This window comes from Lampetra fluviatilis, chromosome 64 (assembly GCF_964198595.1).
Source record: "Lampetra fluviatilis chromosome 64, kcLamFluv1.1, whole genome shotgun sequence".
Classification (NCBI taxonomy): Eukaryota; Metazoa; Chordata; class Hyperoartia; order Petromyzontiformes; family Petromyzontidae; genus Lampetra; species Lampetra fluviatilis.
In genome coordinates, this window is record NC_136338.1 from 341,581 (window position 1) to 362,575 (window position 20,995).

General features: G+C 50.0%; 1 protein-coding gene across 1 annotated transcript; it reads right to left on the bottom strand.

Annotated features, from left to right (window-relative positions):
- Positions 1-3,460: 3,460 nt before the first annotated feature.
- LOC144951952 (polypeptide N-acetylgalactosaminyltransferase 18-like) lies at positions 3,461-19,956 on the bottom strand. Its single transcript, XM_078882324.1, has 11 exons — positions 19,704-19,956; positions 14,495-14,714; positions 13,639-13,805; positions 12,479-12,665; positions 11,752-11,949; positions 10,388-10,502; positions 9,620-9,805; positions 8,276-8,413; positions 7,565-7,660; positions 5,877-6,035; positions 3,461-3,601 (listed from the first exon to the last, which is right to left on the bottom strand). The coding sequence occupies exons 1-11, from the start codon at positions 19,954-19,956 to the stop codon at positions 3,461-3,463; spliced, it is 1,860 nt and encodes a 619-aa protein (XP_078738450.1).
- Between the last annotated feature and the right edge of the window lie 1,039 nt (positions 19,957-20,995).

Genomic DNA, 20,995 nt, shown 5'->3' on the forward strand with positions numbered 1-20,995 from the left:
TTGTCCTGACTCCAACCCCGGCACCTCCGATTAGCGGGGTTGGCTACGACCAGTGCGAAAGAAGTTCAACACACACCCGCGACGAGTATAAATTACTGAAGTGGCTTAAATGAAAGAGCCTGTGGGATGTGTAGTATTATTATACACACCGATATTGAGGCACGATGTATTGAACACACACACACACAATGTAGCCATCGGTACACGCACTCTGCCTCGCGGGCACGTATCCCGTGCTGAAGCCACACACACACACAACTCTTCCTCGAGAAGTTGTGGCTCAACTTGGAAAGAACACACATACACGAAACTTCAACCGATTTCCGGGACAGAGAAACATATAACGCCCGAAATGAAGGCCGCTGTGGCTATAGAACGCCGAACATTCTTCACAATTGACGTTTGAGTTAGATTCGATGTTGTGTCGTAGGTCCCCTCCTCCACCCGACGCAGCCGAATAGATAATGTCGTCACGTGAGCAGACGTCGCCAAATGTATCTCCGCTTCAGCAGCTGCAGTAGTGAAGTTATTGCTGGACGTATATATGTTACAGTGTGTATGTTGAACTTCGTTCGCACCGTACGTAGCCAACCGTGCTAATCAGAGGTGCGTGGGAAGGCCACACGCGCGCGTGACAACGTGGATGTGCGCTTCGCTGGTGGTTGGTGCGGGCATCATCCTCCCAACCGTGGACCTTAATAATCAGGATCACTGTTTAAACTGGAGGAGGAATCCGATGAGCTACAAAGCTATTTTTGCACAGAAGTCCAGAAACAACGATGCCGACTCGTAACACTGCGCTGCCACGACATGATACCCGCTCGTCACTCCCGTAGAGAAAGGACGACTCGGAGGCACGAGGAGGAACCACAGACGAGGAGCAGGAAGGCAGCAGCAGCAGCGGCCACGTGATGAGCCGGCGCTACCAACAGTTCCCCAAGCTCTGCAGTCCACGATGTGTCCAGGTGGTCAGCCAATGGACGAGTTGCTTACATCGTTGCGAGAGCGTTATCGTGACACCGCTCCGTTACGCCGACATCAGAATCAGAATCTTGAGTTAAGCTGCAGGAGGAACCCCACGAGCTACGGAAGCTCCTTCTCCCAGGATGTCCAGGCAAGACGGACGAGAGACGGACACGAAGAGTGACCGAAGCCATTCAGCCCCTTCTTCACTGTGAGAAGCCCAAAGTGGTGGCAAAAGCAAGTGCAGTCTGGTCCTCCTAGAACACCGCGTGCGGTTTTCATGACGTGAACTGGATAGGGAACGCAGTTTTTGTTATAACGAAGAATGAATGTTCGATATAACGCGATCAAGTTGAATGGAGCTGCGTCGCAGCGCAACGAATAAGCGGCCGCAGCGGCTGTGTACGCATCTCCCGCATTATCGCGGACCGTGCTTTACCCCCTATATTGTTTATTATTTATAATAACACGATTTGACGCGGTGTTCTTCAGGAACGCAACGAATACCGCGTTGTAGGAGCACAACAACAAGACTGCTCCCACGACCAAGATTTGGTGATTGCAGTGTGCAGCCACGAGGGGGCTGCTATCGCCACGTGAGATGTCCCCTCGTGTGAGGAGTGCGAGGCGACTGCGTTTGGGGGCCGAGGTCGACGTGCGCAGTGGCTACATCGTGAGCTCAGGAGGGGCGCGCAAATCGGTTAGAGTGGGGCCACGATATTTAATCTGTCTCTTCGCACGGTCGCACCCCAGAGACTATGATATACTGTATATATCTTCTTGGTTCTTTCGGTAAAGTCACGTAGAAGGGAAAGACAGACCTGTTCTTCACCTGAGGACGGCTGCTTGCGTTGTGGCCGAAACGTCGTGAGAATTATTTTATATTTATTATTTTATTATTTCCCTTCTACGTGACTTTACCGAAAGCACCAAGAAGATGAATCCCTGCAGTCACGAAAGCTTTAATTGGATACTGTATATAGACTATGATATACTGTATATAGACTATGATATATTTTTTACTAGCTTGACTGCCCGGCTTCGCCCGGGACTTGGATTTACCACGCCCGGCCGCCTTTGTCCCCCCAGTGGCGATGTTCACACACCGCACCAGTTACTCGTTTGAGGCTGAGTCGACCTAGGGGAGGCCTAGGACCGGTTAAAATAATCGTCACCGGTGTTGGCCGTGAGCGGGAATCGAACTCGGGTCGCCGGGTTCGTAGCGTAGATACTACGCTACGAACCCGGCGACCCGAGAGACCTCATCGTAGCGATGCTGATTCACGACTCGGCTTTACTCCTGACGCGCTTATTATCTGGGTGTGTCCACCTGAATATTGAAATTGTAGTTGTCGCTCTGCGTCTACATCAGCCGTACGTGACACTAAGAGGGAGCGAGTGGCCGCCCGGCACAGGAACGGTTTTGCTGGCAGAGGCGCGACTAGCGAAACAAGGGGGGGGGGGCATGGCAGTCACGCACGCCCGTCGCAGATTCACTCAAAGCAAAACTCTTTCAGTGTGTATTCACAACACGCAACGGTGTCTTATAAAACACGACCGCCCGAGCTCAAATAATAATAAATACGCGAGAGGCCGACGTAAAACGCGGATCGGGATCGACCCACTGGCTCCCGAGAACGCAAAGAACGTGCGCGGGTGGATGAGCGAAGACAACTTGAGAGATCCAAGCCCGAGGTGTTGAGTGGACAATGCGCCCCCCCCCCCACACTCCCCTGAGCCTCCCCCACTTGCCCTCTCCACCGGCGAGGCACGCGCAGTGCAAGCTGCCGTCGGCCGCCGTCGCTGGCCCCCCAAACGATGACGCACATACACACACACACATTAATACACACACAGAAACATGGAGACTAAAAGACAAAGACACACACAGACACGGAGACACACACACACACAGACCGACACACACACAGAGACACAAACACGGAGATACAAACGGATACACGCACGCACACACGCAGACACGGAGACACACACAGACACGGAGACACACACACACACAGACCGACACATACACACAGAGACACAAACACGGAGATACAAACGGATACACGCACGCGCACACGCAGACACGGAGACACACACACGCACAGAGACACAAACGCGGAGATACAAGCGGAGACGCGCGGGCATTCCCGTCGTGACGCCGGTGCCCGCCATGTCGATCGACACCCGCGTCGTGATATCGGCTCTCGGCGTGCAGCTATTCCCGCGCAAAGCGAAACAAAATGCAGCCCTTCAGCAATCGTCACAACCGTGTTAACGCAGCAGAGGGTCCCACTGTCGTTTCTTTACAGTTCTCCTCTTTTAAATATATATATTGCTTAAAAAAAAACATCCAAAATGCACAAATCAGTTGCCACCTCTCTTATTATTAATTATAATTATTATAGAAAGTTTGGTCTCGCTCTGTAAACGATCATCGTCACGGTCGTCGTCTTCATCACGATGACGATGATGAAGAGGATGGTGACTGGGATCACTTGGGAGGACTGTAAAACTCCACGATCCACTTCTTTCCGGTGCACGGCTGGATGACGAGCCGAGCGCCAAAGCTCTCGCCCTCCACCTCTCGCACCTCCAGGCACTTGGCTCCGTCTCCGCTTCGCAGTTCTCCGTCCTGCAGCAGGGGCCACGCACAAAACAGATATGTACACGTGTGTATGTGCGCATGTGTGGAGGAGATGGAGTCTGCCTCAATGGCCCGCCATCACAAATCCCTATTTAACTCCATCAAAAAGTAACCTGCAGCGCCACACCGATTACCATCATTAGGGGAAAGAACGGTGATCCAATCTCCGACACCCAGGAACAGGTTTGCAGATTTGCTGAGCATTTCTGTGAAGTTCTGGGGGAGGGGGAATCCCGCGACATAGAAAACATCGCGGGACAAAGTGGGGATGACCCTACTGAGGCTGCGGTGCCTCAAATATTGGAGTAAGACGTCACCCCCTGTGAGTGAGTGGCTGGCTGAGGTGCCATCTATTGAGGAAGTACTAAAGGCGATCCAGAGTCTGAGACAAGGAAAGGCACCGGGCAGAGATGATCTCTCAAGCGAAATGCTGAGGGAGGGTGGCGTTTGTGCGCAGACTGCCCTACATGACATCATAACAACAGTCTAGATAACTGGACAGGTTCCAAAGGATTGGAAGTATGCCCTTGTGGTACCCCTCTTTAAGAAGGGGGACCGCACAGACTGTAACAACTACAGGGGCATCTCACTCCTCAGTGTGGCGGGAAAGGTCCTGGCAAGGATTATTCAACATCGCCTCGCTAAGCACGCTGAGGAGAGGCTTGCGGAGCCTCAATGTGAAAGGGCGGTCCTGCACAGATGCCATATTTTCTGTGCGTCTGCTACAACAGAGGTGTAGGGTATTCCAACAAGACCTGCATCTCTGCTTTATTGACCTGGTCAAGGCCTATGATACCATCAGTAGGCCTGGGCTCTGGCATGTTCTTCGTGCTTTCGGAGTCCCTGACCCTCTGCTCATGCTCATTAAGGACCTTCATGATGGTGAGCAGGCCCGGGTAAAACTACGTGACTGGGAGTCAGAGCAATTCCCTGTACACCTTGGGGTGCGACAGGGATGTCCTGTGGCTCCAACATTATTTAACATATATTTCGACCACGTAGTTCGTGAAGCCTTCAATAGCTGTACCGGAGGAATTTCTATCTGGTACAAATACAATGGGAGGCTGATCGATGCCCGGGTGCGGTCAAGGGATGGCTCCCTATTGCTCAACCACGTTATGTATGCCGATGATTTGGTAATTGCTGCTCATTCAGAGGAGGAGTTGTAGACGCTGCTGCTGAAACTGGAGTGTGCCACTAAGAGCTGGGGCCTTACCATCAGCCCCACCAAAACGAAGCACCTGCCTGGGTATTTTGTACCATCGGGCACTCCACCCCCACAACTCCCAATCGGTGATGGGGCAGTTGTGGAGAGAGTGGAGAGTTTCAAATACCTGGGCAGCGTGCTCATGACTGGCTCCGGTTTAACAGCAGAGGTCTCACTCCGAATCAGTCGAGCGGCATTATCGTTTCATTGGTTGCGTAACGCTGTGTGGAAGCTACCTGGTCTGTTGCTCCGCACGAAGCTTCGGGTTTTCTCGGCCACAGTCATTCCCTCTCTTCTCTACGCTTGCGAAACGTGGACCCCCCTAATGGAACATCTTTGCCGGTTAGAAACATTTAGGCTGGCCTGCCTACGATCAATCCTAGGTTTAACCAGGCTGGAGTGTGTGAGGAGCACACAAATCCTCGAAAGATCTGGACAAAGTCCCATCGGTGAGTTCCTCCGGCAGGCAAGGCTGCATTGGCTAGGCCATGTAGCCCGCATGCCCAAACACCACATGCCCAAACAGCTTTTGTTCAGCGGGATCAAGGGGGCTAAATGGGCGCGGCACTGGCTAGAGAAGAGAAGCAGGATGTGGAGCTGAGTGGACTTGCCGATGACTGGTACCAGCGGTGTCAAGATTGGCCTCTGTGGAGGAGGCTCGTAAAGGACGCTACTGGGCAGTTGCAGGCAGTCGCCCTCCAACAACAACAGAGGGCGGAGGAGCGATGCTCACAACAACGAGCGGAGCGCCGGATGGCTAAAGCACAGCAAGTAGGCACAGTAGGGGGCACAGGTGGTTCATCAGCCATTCATCTCAGTCATCTCAGTCAGTCGACCCGTGGCACCTGGGTCTGCCCCGTGACCTCCTGCCAGCAGGCGTTCGACACTTTACGCACACACAAACACACACAAATACACTAACAGATACACACACACGGATACACACAGGGGTGGGGAGGGGGGTGGGAGGCAGGACCCTCCTGAACGAGAGAGCCTTGAGTCACGGCGGTAAGGCGCTTCTGGGTATAAACGAGCGGAATGCTGCGGGCCACCCACCTGGAACTTGAGAATCCTCTCTTGCACCGACTCCAGGTCACAATCGAGCAGGGCGGGCTCAGTCCCTGCCTCGGACATCCCCACGCAGATGACTCCGGGAGACTTCAGGTCCACGTTGAAGCCCACCATGATCCTCTTGGTAGACGTTTCCACTGCCAACTGCATCCCAGAGCGTCGTTGTGCAATCACCGGCGCAAACGTCACGGTCACTCGAATTGTAAACGGCGCTGCGCGTTTACTCTCCCAACGCACAACCGGTTAGCGCTGAACTCGTAACTAAACTGGCGGGCTTCTGTTTACATGACAACACCTTAGCAATTAGCTGTGTCAGGTGGTGGTGGCGGGTTTAAACGACACATTTATATTAACGCGAGCTAACCCCAAAAAGAAACCCTATTATGGATAATATTGGTGTTGAAGGCAACTACTGCTGCTGTGTGTTAAACTGACGTAGAGAGGGCGCCTTTTGGCGTTATCTGGTCCAACCCATGTGAGACTAGGCTCTAAGGAAAGCTGTCTCGGGTGAGGACCAATCAACTTCAAGGACAGTGCATATATTATCAGAGTTATGTTTTTTGTTTGCATTATGGCTGCAGGTATTGTGGTCTATGCAAACATGACTCCTTGTAAAAAAAAAAGGTGTCAATTTTGTTGCCAGATAGAAGGGTAAAAAAACAATTATATTTTTTACTGGCAAATGAGGTTCCAATGGTGTAGAGAGGGCCGTCGCGCTTGGGCAGGGGGTTGGCAACCTGCGGCTGCCGGAGCCGCGATGCGGTGGCTCCCTAAGTGACTGCGGTGCGGCTCTTGAAATTCGAAAAAAAAATGGCTCTTCTTGTTGTTTTGGTTGCCGACCTCTGACCATGGGAGTTCAGTTTGCGACGGGAGTCGAATTTACGATGGGCAGGGGTCGGCAACCTGCGGCTCCGGAGCAGCAGACGGCTCTTTAAGGAATCGTTTCGTGACGTTATTTATCAAGAACCACCACCGTCTCGTATTCACCACAGTCCATTGTAAGGCTCTTTAAATATTTTTACCAAATTCGAAAAAAATGCCTTCCCACATTCGCCACTCGTCTTGCAGAGGCTCGTGGTTTTTAAACAATACACAACGGACACCCTGGTTAATACCGCGGTAGCGGCCGTAATAAACGCCAATGGGCCGTTAACTTCAGGTCGCATGGCAGACGTTAAAGATGCCGTGGTGGCGTCACGATCCCAATTCTTTTTTTTATCAAACGCAAATTACTCAGTTGGGAATCAAACACAGCAGCAATGTTCGCCCCCAACTTGGCGGGGCTAGAATGAAAGACAGTCTTTAAGACTCTTTTCAGTCTTGAGGGTTTTATGGACTAGTCCAACACAAAACCCTCATGTCTGTTTTTGTGTTTTGGTTTGTTGTCTCTCCCCCCGCACCTCCGATTAGCCACAGTTTGCTACGTACGGTTGCGAATGTTTAACATACATACAAACTAATATACACTAGATTACTATGGACTACACTACTATACAATACACTATACAGAACACTATACACTACTATATATTACACTAATATACACTACACTATACACGACACTATACACTACACTATACACTACACTATACACTACACTAAATCAGAGGTGCGAGGGGGAGGGGGGGTGAAGGACTACAAACTGCACGTGGAAGGTAAATTGTGACGAGCACCTGGGGTTGAAATCCATGGCAGGGGTGGATGATGGGGGTGTTCTTCTGGGGGTCGCCCCGGTCCAGGCACAGGTCCTTCCTCTCAACGCTCCTCATCTAAAGGGGCAACACCAGCCACAGCAGCAGCGCACACCGCCATTACACCCCCGCGCTCTCCACCGCATCATTCGGTGCACTACGATGTATGCCCGACGTTTTGCCTCGTGTGCCTGAAAAAGGATCGGTTTGAGTTTATTTTTTTCCCCTCCTCCTTAAATGATAATTAACCAAGTAATTAAATAATCATCACCAACAGTCTAAGTAGTCAGTTCTTCTATAACGCTTGTTGTTTTCATGACGCGAATTAGATATAATGCAATAAATGGATTAAAGAACAGATTTTTTTTCAAATGCGGATGCAAATTGGATATAATTGAGTAAACGGAACTACCTCGCATGAGTAGGAATAAGAGGTTGTAACAGCTGCCTCGGCGTAGCATCACACACAAGGCATTGGGATGCTGCTGGATGCTTCTATATGCTACTCAGCCTGCATGCGCATCTCACGTGTTATCACTGACTGTGCTTCGCCCGATATTATATATAATTTATTATAACGCGATGTTTCCATCACGTAATGTTCTTCACAAACGCAACTACTACCGCGTTATTAGGAGAACAGACTCCATTAAGCGAACAAGCCAGGCCTGAACGTGCAGAAGAACTACGCACCACGCCGTACTGGACGATATCCTTGTGGTTGGGCAGTGAGGGCAGCACGTTCTCCAGGTACCACTCGAAGCTCTTGCAGTTGAGCCGCTTGCGCAGAGCCACGCGGTCTGAGATATCGCCAATGTCTATCCCAGAGCCCTGTAAACAAAAAAAGACAAAGACCAACCATGTAGCTCTCCAACAACCTGTTGGGGGCGGGTGCTGCGAGCGAACACCAACATCCTCACCCAAATTTTATTCACCCTTTGGCTCAAAAAAGTTTCGCCTTAGATGTCCATTTGTTGAACTCCTCACTGTGAGCTCTACTCCAGAGCGAATCTGGCTCGCCGGAAGTTACGTGTATGTGATCTACACTGCATGATCTCCACCCACAAAAGGTTCTTAACATCCACATCAACTCATTGTTGAACTGATGTCCTGAGATGGGTCCCAGAGACTTCTCTTGCACACAACAACCCACTCTGGAGAAAAAAAGTCATCATGGCCAATCTCAATATTCCACATTGACCTTCTCTTGGCCACGAGCATGTTAAGACCATGCTGACAGGATCACCGCTGACTACGCTGACTACGAGATTATATGGCCAAGCTCGGAAATCTCTGAGGCTATGAAAACACGGTATATTTACACAAGCCTGTGACAAAGTTTTTGATGGTTTTTCAATTTGTATCCAGGCACCATTACTAATTTGTCTAACCTGTCTGCAGTAAGTTCCACCGTGAAGAAGTATGGAAATGGCCGTGCCCACGCCCGTGGGAAAGACTGCCTCTCGCTGAGAGTAGTTCAAAAGTTGATTGACAGTTAACGGACAGTTGAGGGAGGAGGGGAGGGCTGGAATGGGAGAGTTTGGGTCATGTGATAGGGGCTGGCGAATCCTGCACGACCCCTCCCCTATCGGTAGCGAATCAGGAGGCAAGGGCCCAGAGTGGGCATAGACCAGGAAGGACGAGGCACAGGGTATGGGAGGGGACAGTCTGGTGGAGGGTGCATTGGGGAATTAAAGTGTGTGGACGTTTGAGAAGGCATTGAGTTCCACAGGCCACACGCAGATAATGGTACAGCTATACATATAGTGCCTTGTCGCGTGTGCCAGATTCGGTACACCTTGACGCCACAAGTTCACACGGAAGAAGAAATGGAGACCAGCAGAGTCCACAGCCAGGTGCGCCGGCGTGGTAGAGGGCTGCATGACGCGCCCCCGGAGTAGTTGCTAGCGGGGACTAGCGATGATGGTGCACAAGAGCCTAGCAGAGGCGGGGAGCTACCCCAGGCAGGCAAAGCCTTAGGTGGAGTCAGCCCCACAATTCCTCCACCCTGCCTCGCAGTAACAGTGCACTGCGTACATTCACGGGTTGGTTCCAGGCCAGGTAGACATTCTTCTTGTAGTCGTCCATCCAGATCTCGGCCACGCGCAGCGCGTTCCTGCGCATGTGGATGCTCAGGTCCGGGGCGTACGGTTTGAAGTAGCGCTCGATGTGAGCCAAGCGTGAGCAGGGCAGCACCTCCACGCTACCCCCGCACTGCCAGACCTGGACACGGGGTGGGGGGGGGAGAAGGGGGATGGAGGAGAGAGGTGTCTAATCACCCAATAGACCAGCCGGTGTGATCCTTCACTCTGAATTAGGCTGCAAGATGGGGCTGGAGCTCAGTGTTTCTCCCTCTAGTAAGGAGGAGCCCAGCCACCATGACCGTCCACTCTGAACAAGGCAGCAGGCCAGCACAGTGATCTCATAATGCCTGTGCCGGTCTGTATGAACATGCACGAGTGAGTGAGTGAATTTGGTCAAAGTTGCATCTCTGTAGTAGTGTAGCGGTTAGCGCACTGCGCTATGAACCTAGTTTATCAGAGTTCAATTCCTGCCCACGGCCAACATCAGGGACAGATTATCTGAACTGGTCCTGGGTCTATCCGTAGGTCAAGGGTAACTGGGTGCAGTGTGTATACATCACCACTGGGGAGACAATGGCGGCAGAGCGTGGTGACGACTACCCAGCCCCTCGTGTGCCGTGCCGCCCTTCAAAGGTGCTGCTACTCGCTATAACAGCACTTGCCCCAACAGTCTGTTAAGGCTACACGGGGGATCTTTGTCTGAGTTTCTGTGCGTCCTCACCCTGAGGCCCAGCTCCACGTTCTCCCCTCCGTACACCTGCATGCCTTCATCCAGAAAGCCAATCTCCTCCAGGTAGCTCTTGCTGGCCGCCATGCAGCCCATCACAATTGGACTCCTGGGGGGGGGGGTCAAAGCAACTTGAGTGAACTTGGCAAGCAAAAGGATTTTGAAGGCCACATGCAATGGACACATCATTCACTAGATACAATATTTTTTTATTTAACCAGGTGTAGTGTCTTCAAAACTTACACCGACATGTTGAAACAAGTCACCTGCTTACACTTTATTCACCTGTTCTTGCGCTAGTTAAAGGCACTCCTATAACTATTTGTACAGTCACATATACTGAACTTCTCCCCACTCTTATTTATTCTGCACCTCACTTATCCTGCACTCAGGAGCTCTGCTCTCAGCGACTCAGCACACAGCAGCTTCGCCCCCAGCTACTCCGCACACAGCGTCTCCGCACTCAGCTACTCCGCACACAGCGTCTTTGCATCTCTACCGCTGCCCTCACCAACGCTCTCTCAGACCCACTCACCCGTCTGTCCCGGGCGGGGGGTTCAGCCAACACCCGCCCGGCGACGGCGTGAGGGTTGAGGTCCCGTTGACGGCTGGAGTGGCAGCGGCGAGATGTCTTCACTCTTGGTTCCCGGAAACAACTCCCCTCGCTCACACACGCTCCCGCTTATATCCCCCTGCTCATCCCGAGTCCTCACGTGCTTCCACTTAAGCTGCCGCCAGGCCGGCGCCAGTCATCCCATTAATCTCTTATCATCACCCCCCATCTCCAATCTCCTAAGCGCCAACATACGGTCACAGCGTAGCACCAGTTCGACCTCAGTTGCACCAGCTTCTCCCCTTAACTACTGTCGGCTTGTCTGTGCAAACCTCAAGTTGCAACCCGCACACCTGTTTGACCTCAATTGCACCCACTTATCCACTTAACTACTGTTGGCTTGTCGGTGCAAACCTACGTTGCAACCCGCACACCTGTTTGCCCTCAGATGCACCCGCCTAACTGTGCACACCGCGTATTTTTCTCCTCTACACAGGTAAGGCCCCACTGAGCTATGCAGCTCTTTTTTCAGAAACGACTTGGCTATCACAAATTATAGCACAACGAAGTGGATTATCAAGTGGACATTTATAGTAAACAAATACTCTAAAAACGCACATTTCTAAATGTGGAGGTAAAAAACTGGACCCGGAGCAAGATCCACGCAACCACGGGGAGAGAGACACCGCAAACTCCAAATCTACAGCAAGCGTCAGGGTCAGGATCGAACCAACAACCTCCTGCATACCTGGGGAGGTAGTCAACATCTCCCAGCCAGCTCAGTCCGTTCGGGCGTGCGACTCACTTAATGGGAGCCGTGAGGTCCTTGTTGGTGATCCAGTCGAGGGGAGGCTCTCTGTAGGTGCACCACAGCTGCCAGGTGAACGTCTGTGCCTGCGACTCGTAGCGGTGTACGACGAACGTGTCGTAGTGCGTGTTGTCGAACACCGTGGAGACCACCACACGGCGATCCTCCTGGATTCGCGCCAGGATTGGCTCGGCCCTATGGGGAGGGGGGAATCGGTCATCGCCTTTGATTAGTGCATCGTGTAGAGCTCGTCGAGAGGAATTGATTCCCCTGTCGCTCGCCTTCAACAGACATAAAATTACGTCGCAACGTAGTTTATGCGAGAGCCGGGAGCTTATGGGACCCCGGGGTCCCGCCATAAGGTTCATGTAATGCCCAACAGTGTCCACCGGTACCCCTAGCCCGAGTCAACAATTTAAAGGCCCAAAAAGTAGAAATGGGCCGAGCCGTTGCTGGAGAGATTTCAGGACTCACCGGCCAACGGGGAACCCCGAGTTAGCTGGCTGCCGCACAGTCAGGGAGATGTGTGCGGTGGTGATGTCACTGCTGCACATCTGCACAATGACATCACCATGTATTCCACAGCCCATGAGCTGGATGTGTCACGCCTTGATGTCATCACGCCGTCCCGCACCCACCCCACCCACCCTCCAGAATGGCCCAATGCTGGTTCTGACGATCAATGGAACTCACGGTGCAAAGCGTCACGGCACAGCGGACTCACCATCCAACGGGGAACTCCACATGGGCGTCCATGACGGCCACCACAGGCGCTGAGGCCGCTCGGATGCCGGTGACACGCGACGCGCTGAGGCCCCTCCGTCCCGTGTGCCGCTCCAGCCGGAATTTCACATGGTCGTACTTGCGGCCCAGCTCCTGGACGAGGGAGTCGAACCCTTCCTGCAGGTCATCTGTGAAGTGGTGACAACAACGTCAACCCCCGTGGCAGCCGTGTTACACGGGGCCATGACTGAGAGGCCTTTCACCAGATTCTGGTGGAGAGGGCGGTGCACAGCAATAATGATGCCCGAGTTTGATTCCAGATCAGGGCACCCTTCTACGTGGAGTTTGTATGGTGTCTCCCTGTTCGACACGTAACTCACTCAACCACTCTCGCACTCATCAGTATATTTGGAGTTTGCATCTCTCTCCCTGTGGTCAGGTGGATTGTTATCCAGGCCCTCCGGTTTTTCCCTCCAAATTTAAAATCATGCTTTGAGAGTATTTGGCTGCTTTAAATTTGCACGCAATAAGCCACTTCATTGGGATATCATGTATAGTCATGTCGCTCCTGAAAAAGAGCTATATAGCTCAGTGGGCCTTACTTGGTGAAATAAAACATAGTTTAGTTGTTAAATAGTTTTAGTTTATTTAATAATCCACGAATGAATTAACTCACACACTTGCTCATTTATCCACTCCCACCCACTCAATTCCTACCCACCCAGTTCCCAACCACCCACAGAGCAACCTACTCACCAAATTTCCACCCACTCACTGAGCCACCCACTCACCGATTTACCCACCCACACAATCCCCACCCACCCACTCGGGTTGTCACCAGCCTGGAAACAGACATTCTTTGTTAAGGTAGTGGGAATTGATTTGTGCCGCCGAGATCTGATATCAAAATTGCATTGACCCTTGCTGCAGGAAATCCGCCGGGCTGACAGAGAGAGAGAGAGAGATCCATCTCTCTTTCAGTTGTATCTGTGGGGGCAGAGGTGGAGGACGAGGTGGAGGAGAAATTGGAGAACGAGGTGGAAGATTACAGGGTCAAAAATTAGTAGGTGGAGGATTAGGAGGTGGAGAATTCGGTGGTAGAAAATTAGGAGGTTCAGGTGGAGGAGGAGAAGGTTGAGGTGGCAGCCCTGGAGCTCTCACCGTAGTCGCTGCAGTCGTCGACGAGGATGATCTCCTTGAGGAGGTGGTGCGGTGTGTTGCGCACGGCGGAGGTGACGGCACGCAGCAGGATGGAGACGGCCTCGTTGTAGAAGATCAGCACCAGGCTGAGACCCGGCAGCTCTGACGGGTACCATTTGGAGCTGCAGCTGTGGTGAGGCACGGGAAAGGGGAAGTATGGTCAAACGATCCCTGGGACCAAAATTTTAATATAAATCAAGTAGCAAGAGGTACGACAATGAAGCGAGTAGAAATCATAAGCAAGAAACAACCAATTACAAATCGCCAATCAAGATCCAATATGTTTAGTCAATTTTGGTGACCCAGGTCATGATTGCAAATGAGACTCATCCTGTCCTATTCGTTGATTTACTATAATTCGTGATTAAAAAAATACATGTTTTAGTTCAGTTCAGTATGTGAAATTGTAGTCGTTGCTCTACATCTACATTGGCGATATGAAATAAGAAGTAGCGATACGCTCTGATCAACGTGGGCCGTGTCTTGTTTGGCAAGGTAAATTTTCGAGAACAGCAAAAAAACAAGTCTCTTCTTTCTTTTTTTGATAGAAAAAAGCCCCAGAGATTAAACAAAAATCCGGTTTATCATATACCCCCATGGTAGCATATTACAGTAAACACCCACTTGCATTCACGTGTATCTCGTTTTGCAATCGTGTATACTGGGAGCTGAGGTAGGCCTCTTACAAGGACGTAGAGCGATCTATAGTCACACTGACAGACATGTGGTTAAATGCTCATGATAACGTTGCTAATAATGATGGTGGTGATGACAATAATGGCGATGTCGAGCGAGAGTGCAACTCCGAGTGGCGTACCCGGGAGGGCGGTTGTCAGGCACGTCACGGTCGAGGGGCAGCCGGTCGCTCAGGTAGGCATTGTAGCCGTAGGTGAGGAAGCGCGCACACGCCTTGCGCTTCTGCCGCGCCGGGAGGTCCTTGCCCCACTCCTTGAAGAGCGGGGTCTCGGGGTCGGGTACCCACTGGTTCCCCTCGCACACGACCTCTTTCTTCGATGTTCCATCGCTCTTGTGCAATCCTATGCAAAAATCGCATTAAGGATTCGTGGGCGATGGGGGGGGGTAAGAAATGAGACATGGCTCGGTTATCAATCAATTCAATTGTTATCCATAATGAAAGTGTTTTGGTGGGTTAGATCGCGTAAATATAAATGAGTCCTTAAACCCGGCACCACCACCCGACATGGCCAATTAGCAAGGTTTTATCACGCTAACAAAATCATTCAAATTGGTTACTAGTTCAGCACTAACCAGTTGTATGTTGGAGAGTAAACACAACAATATAGGACCTTTTTTCCAGTATAAATGTATATTAAAAAGGTCCTCGTAATATGGGAACTTTTTGAAAAAGGTTTATATTTGGTGTTTGAGCATCTTAACATTTTAATACAGGTTTTTTTTTAGATCGCGTAAATATGTGTCGTTAAATCCGCCACCACCCGACACAGCCAACTAGTAAGGTTTGTCACGTAAACAGAACGTGCCAATTCGTTACTAGCACAGCGCACCGGTGTGTTGGATAGCAAAGCCACAACATTTACAATCTGAGTACGACGTTTCGCCAGTAATTACAACCAGCTTCATCAGGCGACAGCCAGATTTGTGGAGAAATCCTCCTGTTTCATTCCTTAAATAGAGGAGTACAACATGTGATGGCATCACTTGTGAGCACTTCGTGAGCGATGTCGGGGGGGGGGGATTAATGAATGCATATAAATGACAATGGGTATCCATTGCCAGTTGGGGTATTTATTTATGTGGTAAAGCTGTCAACAGAAGGTGTGCACCGTACTCATTGTACTTGTGGCAAATGCGATGGTGGGCAAGCAGTTTGAACACCAAATAAATATTGAAAACTCCCAAATACAACTGTCAGCAGTGGCAGAACACGAGTGCCAACAAGGACACTCAATTGATTGTGATAATGTTCAAGTTTTATGAAAAAACTAGTTACTACTTGCCAAGACTAATTAGACAATCTATCGGAATTGAGAAAATTTTGTTTTTACCGTTCGGATAGCTACAGGCTAAGTGCTGTTTTTTCAGCGAATCATCAAATGACACATTGTTTTAATGCATGCCTATACAGGTCAGCATACTTCAATAGGGATGACCGTTGAACAATAACAGGTACGGCTATTTTAGTACGCACAATATGCATGCATAATGTACGTTAATTACCATATAAATAACCCAACCGCAATGGGTACCCATCGTCATTTATATGAATTAATTTACCCCCCCCCCCCACATTGCTCAAGAAGTGCTCACAAGTGATGCCATCACATTTACCCCTCTTTTTAAGCAATGAAACGGGAGGATTTCTCCACAAATCCGGCTGTCGCCGGATGAAGCGAGTTGTAATTACTCTTCAACACACCGGTGTGCTGTACTAGTCACGAATTGCCATGTTCTGTTCACGTGACAAACCTTACTAATTGGCTGTGTCGGGTGGTGAAGGGTTTAACGAAACATTGATATATTTATGAGGTCTAACCCAATAAAACCTATATTATAGATGATATTGGTCACGAAAGCTTACTAGGGGTTAATCTTAACAACGTTTTTCTGCCAAAAAGGGTTCAACCTAATCTTATTCTTTCATACCCACAACAATTTTTACAGTGACATTTCCATTGGGAGACTAGCCAGAATACATATATAGGCGCCAAGGGTTGGGTTCGAAGCCTTCACATGTGAAACCTAAACAATCGTTATTTTGCGTGCCAACAATCCTCCCAGAAACTGTTATGGGCATCGGTTGCACATTGCAGTGGAATGGGGAGCGGAGATCCGGGGGGGGGGGGGGGGGGTGCGGGGTTCACGGAGCAAAGAGAAATTAAACAAAAACTCGTCACGACTTTGGGCGGTGAACACCGACCAACCGAGCAGCGACAACGAGTCGACGTGTCCCCGTGCGTGCCCATGGCAGCACCATGCGCGTTTACAGACATGCGCGTGTGTGGATGGCCCGGAAAATGAAACGTTAATATATGTATAATATGTGACGTTTCAGGCAATGACCCTTCTTCATGGTGTGTAAATAGATTGGCGCGGTAGAGAGAGAGTGACCTCTATGAACAGATGTAAATGTCCAGGTGAGAGCCAGAGTGAACTCTACCTTTCTACTGGACATCTTCCACAATTATGGCAACTTGCCCGATGATGCCGGTTGTAGGCACCAGGGAAACGTCACACCGACCACGCACTGGTGAGATGGTATACAGGAGGTCGTGTATTCGATCCCAATCCCGATACCTGCTGTTTATTTGGAGTTTTGCGGTGTCTCTATCTCTCTCTCTCCCTGTGGTCGCGTGGATGTTTTCTCTGGGTCCTCCTCCGGTTTTTCCCTCCACATTTTAGAAACATGCATTGCGATTATTCTGATTATGTTGCTGCTATACATTTCCACGTGGTGATAAGCCACTTTGTTGAGTTATCATTTGTGGCCAGGTGGCCTCTGCAAAATAGTTAATACCTCAATGGGCTTCATCTCGCTAGATTAAAAAAAAATTGTTTCATTTTATTTGCATCGTTTTAAGTGATATGTTTACCTTTCCTATACTTTTCACTCCTGTTGTGTTTGTGTATTGTGTTTGTTGTTGTAACGTTCTGACCACGTGCCCCTACTGGACATCTGTGACAAAGAGCTTTATAGCTCCTCGGATTCCTCCTCCAGTATTAATACATATTCTGATTCCTCCTCCATTGAAAGAGCGCAAAAAGTGGCAGGACCCTCCTGCAGAGTCTTGAGACTCGCCTGAGGTTCATCTTGGGTGATAAAGTGGAGTGATGATGATAAACATTATAGAAATAATACAATTATTGTGGCCTCTAGCCTGTATATGACCCAAAAACCACACTCCCAAGGCATTGATGCTTCTGGTTAGGTTGTCGATTTACACCACTACCAACTGCAACTGCAACAAACTTTACAGGCTGAATATACGAAGGAAGGCTGTCCTGGCGATAAACAAGCACAATACAATAATAATAATAATAATTAAGATGAAGTAACTAATAAACGTGTCTTTTTACTGGATGCAGACAACAGCTGGGATGTTTATAGCGGACGTCCATAAATGACGTCACGCGATTTTGGACAATTTTTGACCCCCCCCCCCTTCGACACACGGCATCACAAAATGTCAGACCCCCTCAAATATGACGTCACAAAGCTCTGCCCCCCCCGAAACAATAAAACATGCTTCAAATCGCTTTAAACTATTGTCATTGTAGTGCGTATTTAATGTCGCTTGTAGGAGAAAACATTTATTAAAAAGTCTATTTAATTAAGTAGAACGTGTTGTCTATATTTATTTAAAGTTGCGCATTTTGATGTGACGTCACATTTCTCAAACGCCCCCCCCCCCCTTGTCACACATCGTCACAAATGTCTGACCCCCCCCCCCCTAGGGGCGTGACATTATTTAAGGACGGCGCCATGTGGGCTTTGCAAAAACAAACAAAGAATAACGCGCGAATATCTCGCAAATCACAGAGTCACCTGGACTGGTGAGGGTCTGGTGAGAGTCTGGACTGGACTGGCGTGGGCATGGACCTGGCAAGAGCCAGAACACTGCATAGGACGCACCAAGGTCAGTGGAGTGTGGAGGGTGGCAGAGAGGAATGGGGGTGGTGGTTAACCTGAGCGGGAGATGGCAGGACGAGATTGCGATCTGCACCCTTGACTTCAGTTCAGTTCAGTTTCAGTTCCTTTATTAGATTTCGCCCGGTGAGCCATTCGGCTCTTGAATCGGGTGCAACCGCAACAAACCAAAACATGGACAAGGAACATCTTAAAATGTTTACGCTCAACAGAAGAATCCAGGAAAAAGCAGCAAAGTGTTCCAGAAAAAGCATCGCATATCAATGCCGCGTGACTTGGTGGAGATGCCAGTCGTAGGGGCATTTAGCGGAGTCGTTGGGGCATGTGGTTAGGGTTGAGTGTGAAGTGAAGTTCACGAAGAGGACAAGGGACCCCACACCCATAGAGATAACGAGAGGGGGACCCCCCCACACCCATAGAGATAACAGGGGGGGGGGGGCATGCCTATTTAGATAACGAGGGCAACACAGTAATTGCCATGAATAAGGGCTATTGCCCGAAATGCCTATTATGTTGTTTTTTTGTATTTTAATGCCACACACAGTGGTGGTGTTGCTATCGACAACCGTGTCGATGTCGTTATTACTGTCTGTGCACCAGCAGTATCACCAACACAACACATGTTGCGTATGTAACGCGATATTGATATATAATTGAAGTCTGCTGTGAATCCCGTCGTCTGAGCGGTAATGGGCCCATCCACAATGAACTCTCCCATATGGAACACGTCCTCCTGTGAGCTCTGCTTCTTCTGATGCTACTGCTGATGTTGGTGCCGATGAACCGGATAACAGGGTGGTCATACCAGGACGAGGGAGGGGTGCCGCGGTGGCAAGGAGATGTTAACTACCTCGCCTGATATGCAGGAGGTGGTCATCGCATGGATTTGTCTCGAGGTCCTCTGGTTTTTCCCTCCACATTTAGAATTGATGTCTGTTCAGAGTATTTGGCTGCTATAAACTATTTTATTTTACCAGCTAAGGCCGAATGAGATGTAAAGCTGTTTTCAGTAGCGGCCTGGCTATCACAAATTATAGCTCAACGAAGTGGCTTACCATCATCATCATGATCACGTGGAAATGTATACTCTCAATGTGTGACATGTTTCTAAATGTGGAGGGGAAAAACCGGAGGACTCAGGAGAAAAACCCATGCAACCATGGGTAGAGAAAGAGAGAGAGAGAGACGCAAAATTCAAATATACAGAAGGCATCGTCAGGGACGACATCGAACCCATAAGCTCCTGCACACCAGGCGAGGTAGTTAACATCTCCTAGCCACCACAAGTGCCCTACACACTAACATGATGAATCCGCCCTATTGGGTCACCGCAGTCAAGCTCGCCCCACACACACACGTGCAGTGGTGGTCCCACGCCGACTCCGCTAATCGCCGTCACCTTTGAGGATCTTCTCCAACATGGTCTCGATGTCGTTGAGCTGTTCCGTCAGAGTCCCGTCGTTGAGTGTCTCCACCATTGGCGCGTTGGCGACCCTCTCGAGAGAGCGCTGGAGGGCGCTCCCCTCGCGGCCCGTCACCACGTCCCGCGACGTCGTCGTCGTTGTGGAGCCGCGCTGGAACCAGAAGAGGTTCACGAGGCACGAGAAGAGGAGCGCCACACACAGCAGACTCGACCTCCTCGCTACCGCCATGCTGCACTCGGGTGCCTCCTGCGGGGACAACACGAACTCGTGAACTCACGACAGGAACAACGATGCAGAGGGATCGAGTGTTGCCCCCTCGCGCAAGGAATGGGTTTCTCCGGACGATCCGGCTCATTCCCACGTGTAGAGATGCTCGTTAATGAGCTGAATGCATCTTGATATGTAGCTCGATAAACATCATCAGCGTCGTTGCGTGAAATAAAAAAAAATATATATCAGCAGACAATGCATCTGGTCTAACACTGGTGTAGAGACAAGGCCATCGAGAAGGCTGTCCCTGGTGGAGGCCAATCAGTTTCAAAGACGTTGCGAGCATTATCAGGGCATGTCTATTTGCATGTTTTTCACAAGTATGTGTGATGACTTGAACAATGTATCTATTTGGAATTTCGACATCTTCACATACCTTCTGTTTCATTGCTAGAAAGAGTAAAGCCTATTTATATATGTTTCATCATTTTCATACAGGCAAAAAGGTCTCATTCGTGTTGCAGTCTCTCCACATACAAACAATTAAAGCGTTCCTTGACATTCCATCAGCCACACGGCCTTCCTGTGAGTTCATAGCTTCTGCAGCATTGGATCAACACGGGCAAATAACTCTGGACTAGTTTCGACATTGAGTGTCTCATCAGGAGAGTCTGGCTTGTGACTGCGTGAATGAAGGGACGAGACAGATGCGCTTTCCGCGGCCGTCTGGAATGCTCTTCCTTCCCATATTAGGAAGCCACCGGAGCTATCCATTTTCAAATCATGTAGATTGACAAATTAATTTCTTTAGAACTAATTGTTATGTCTAGTTTGTTGTCCTTCCCCCACACCTCACATGAGCACGATTGCCGACGTACATCGAGACAAATACACAGCCAGTGTCTGGTAGTCCCAGACGCAGCAGGGGGTTAAGGAATCGACGAGTGAGGCCCACTGGAACAGTGACCATGGCGGTAGCGATCGGAGAGCGATCATCCTCTTCCTCTACTATCCGCACGGATGCTGATGTAGATGCAGAGCAACGACTAAAGTTTCA

Excerpts from the sequence above, each read along its gene's own strand:
- LOC144951952 (XM_078882324.1), bottom strand. The coding sequence starts at position 19,956 with ATGGCGGTAGCGAGGAGGTCGAGTCTGCTGTGTGTGGCGCTCCTCTTC. Across the intron at positions 12,666-13,638 it reads CGACGACTGCAGCGACTACG|ATGACCTGCAGGAAGGGTTC; the intron begins GTGAGAGCTCCA and ends ACCACTTCACAG. Across the intron at positions 3,602-5,876 it reads AGAGGATTCTCAAGTTCCAG|GACGGAGAACTGCGAAGCGG; the intron begins GTGGGTGGCCCG and ends CCCCTGCTGCAG.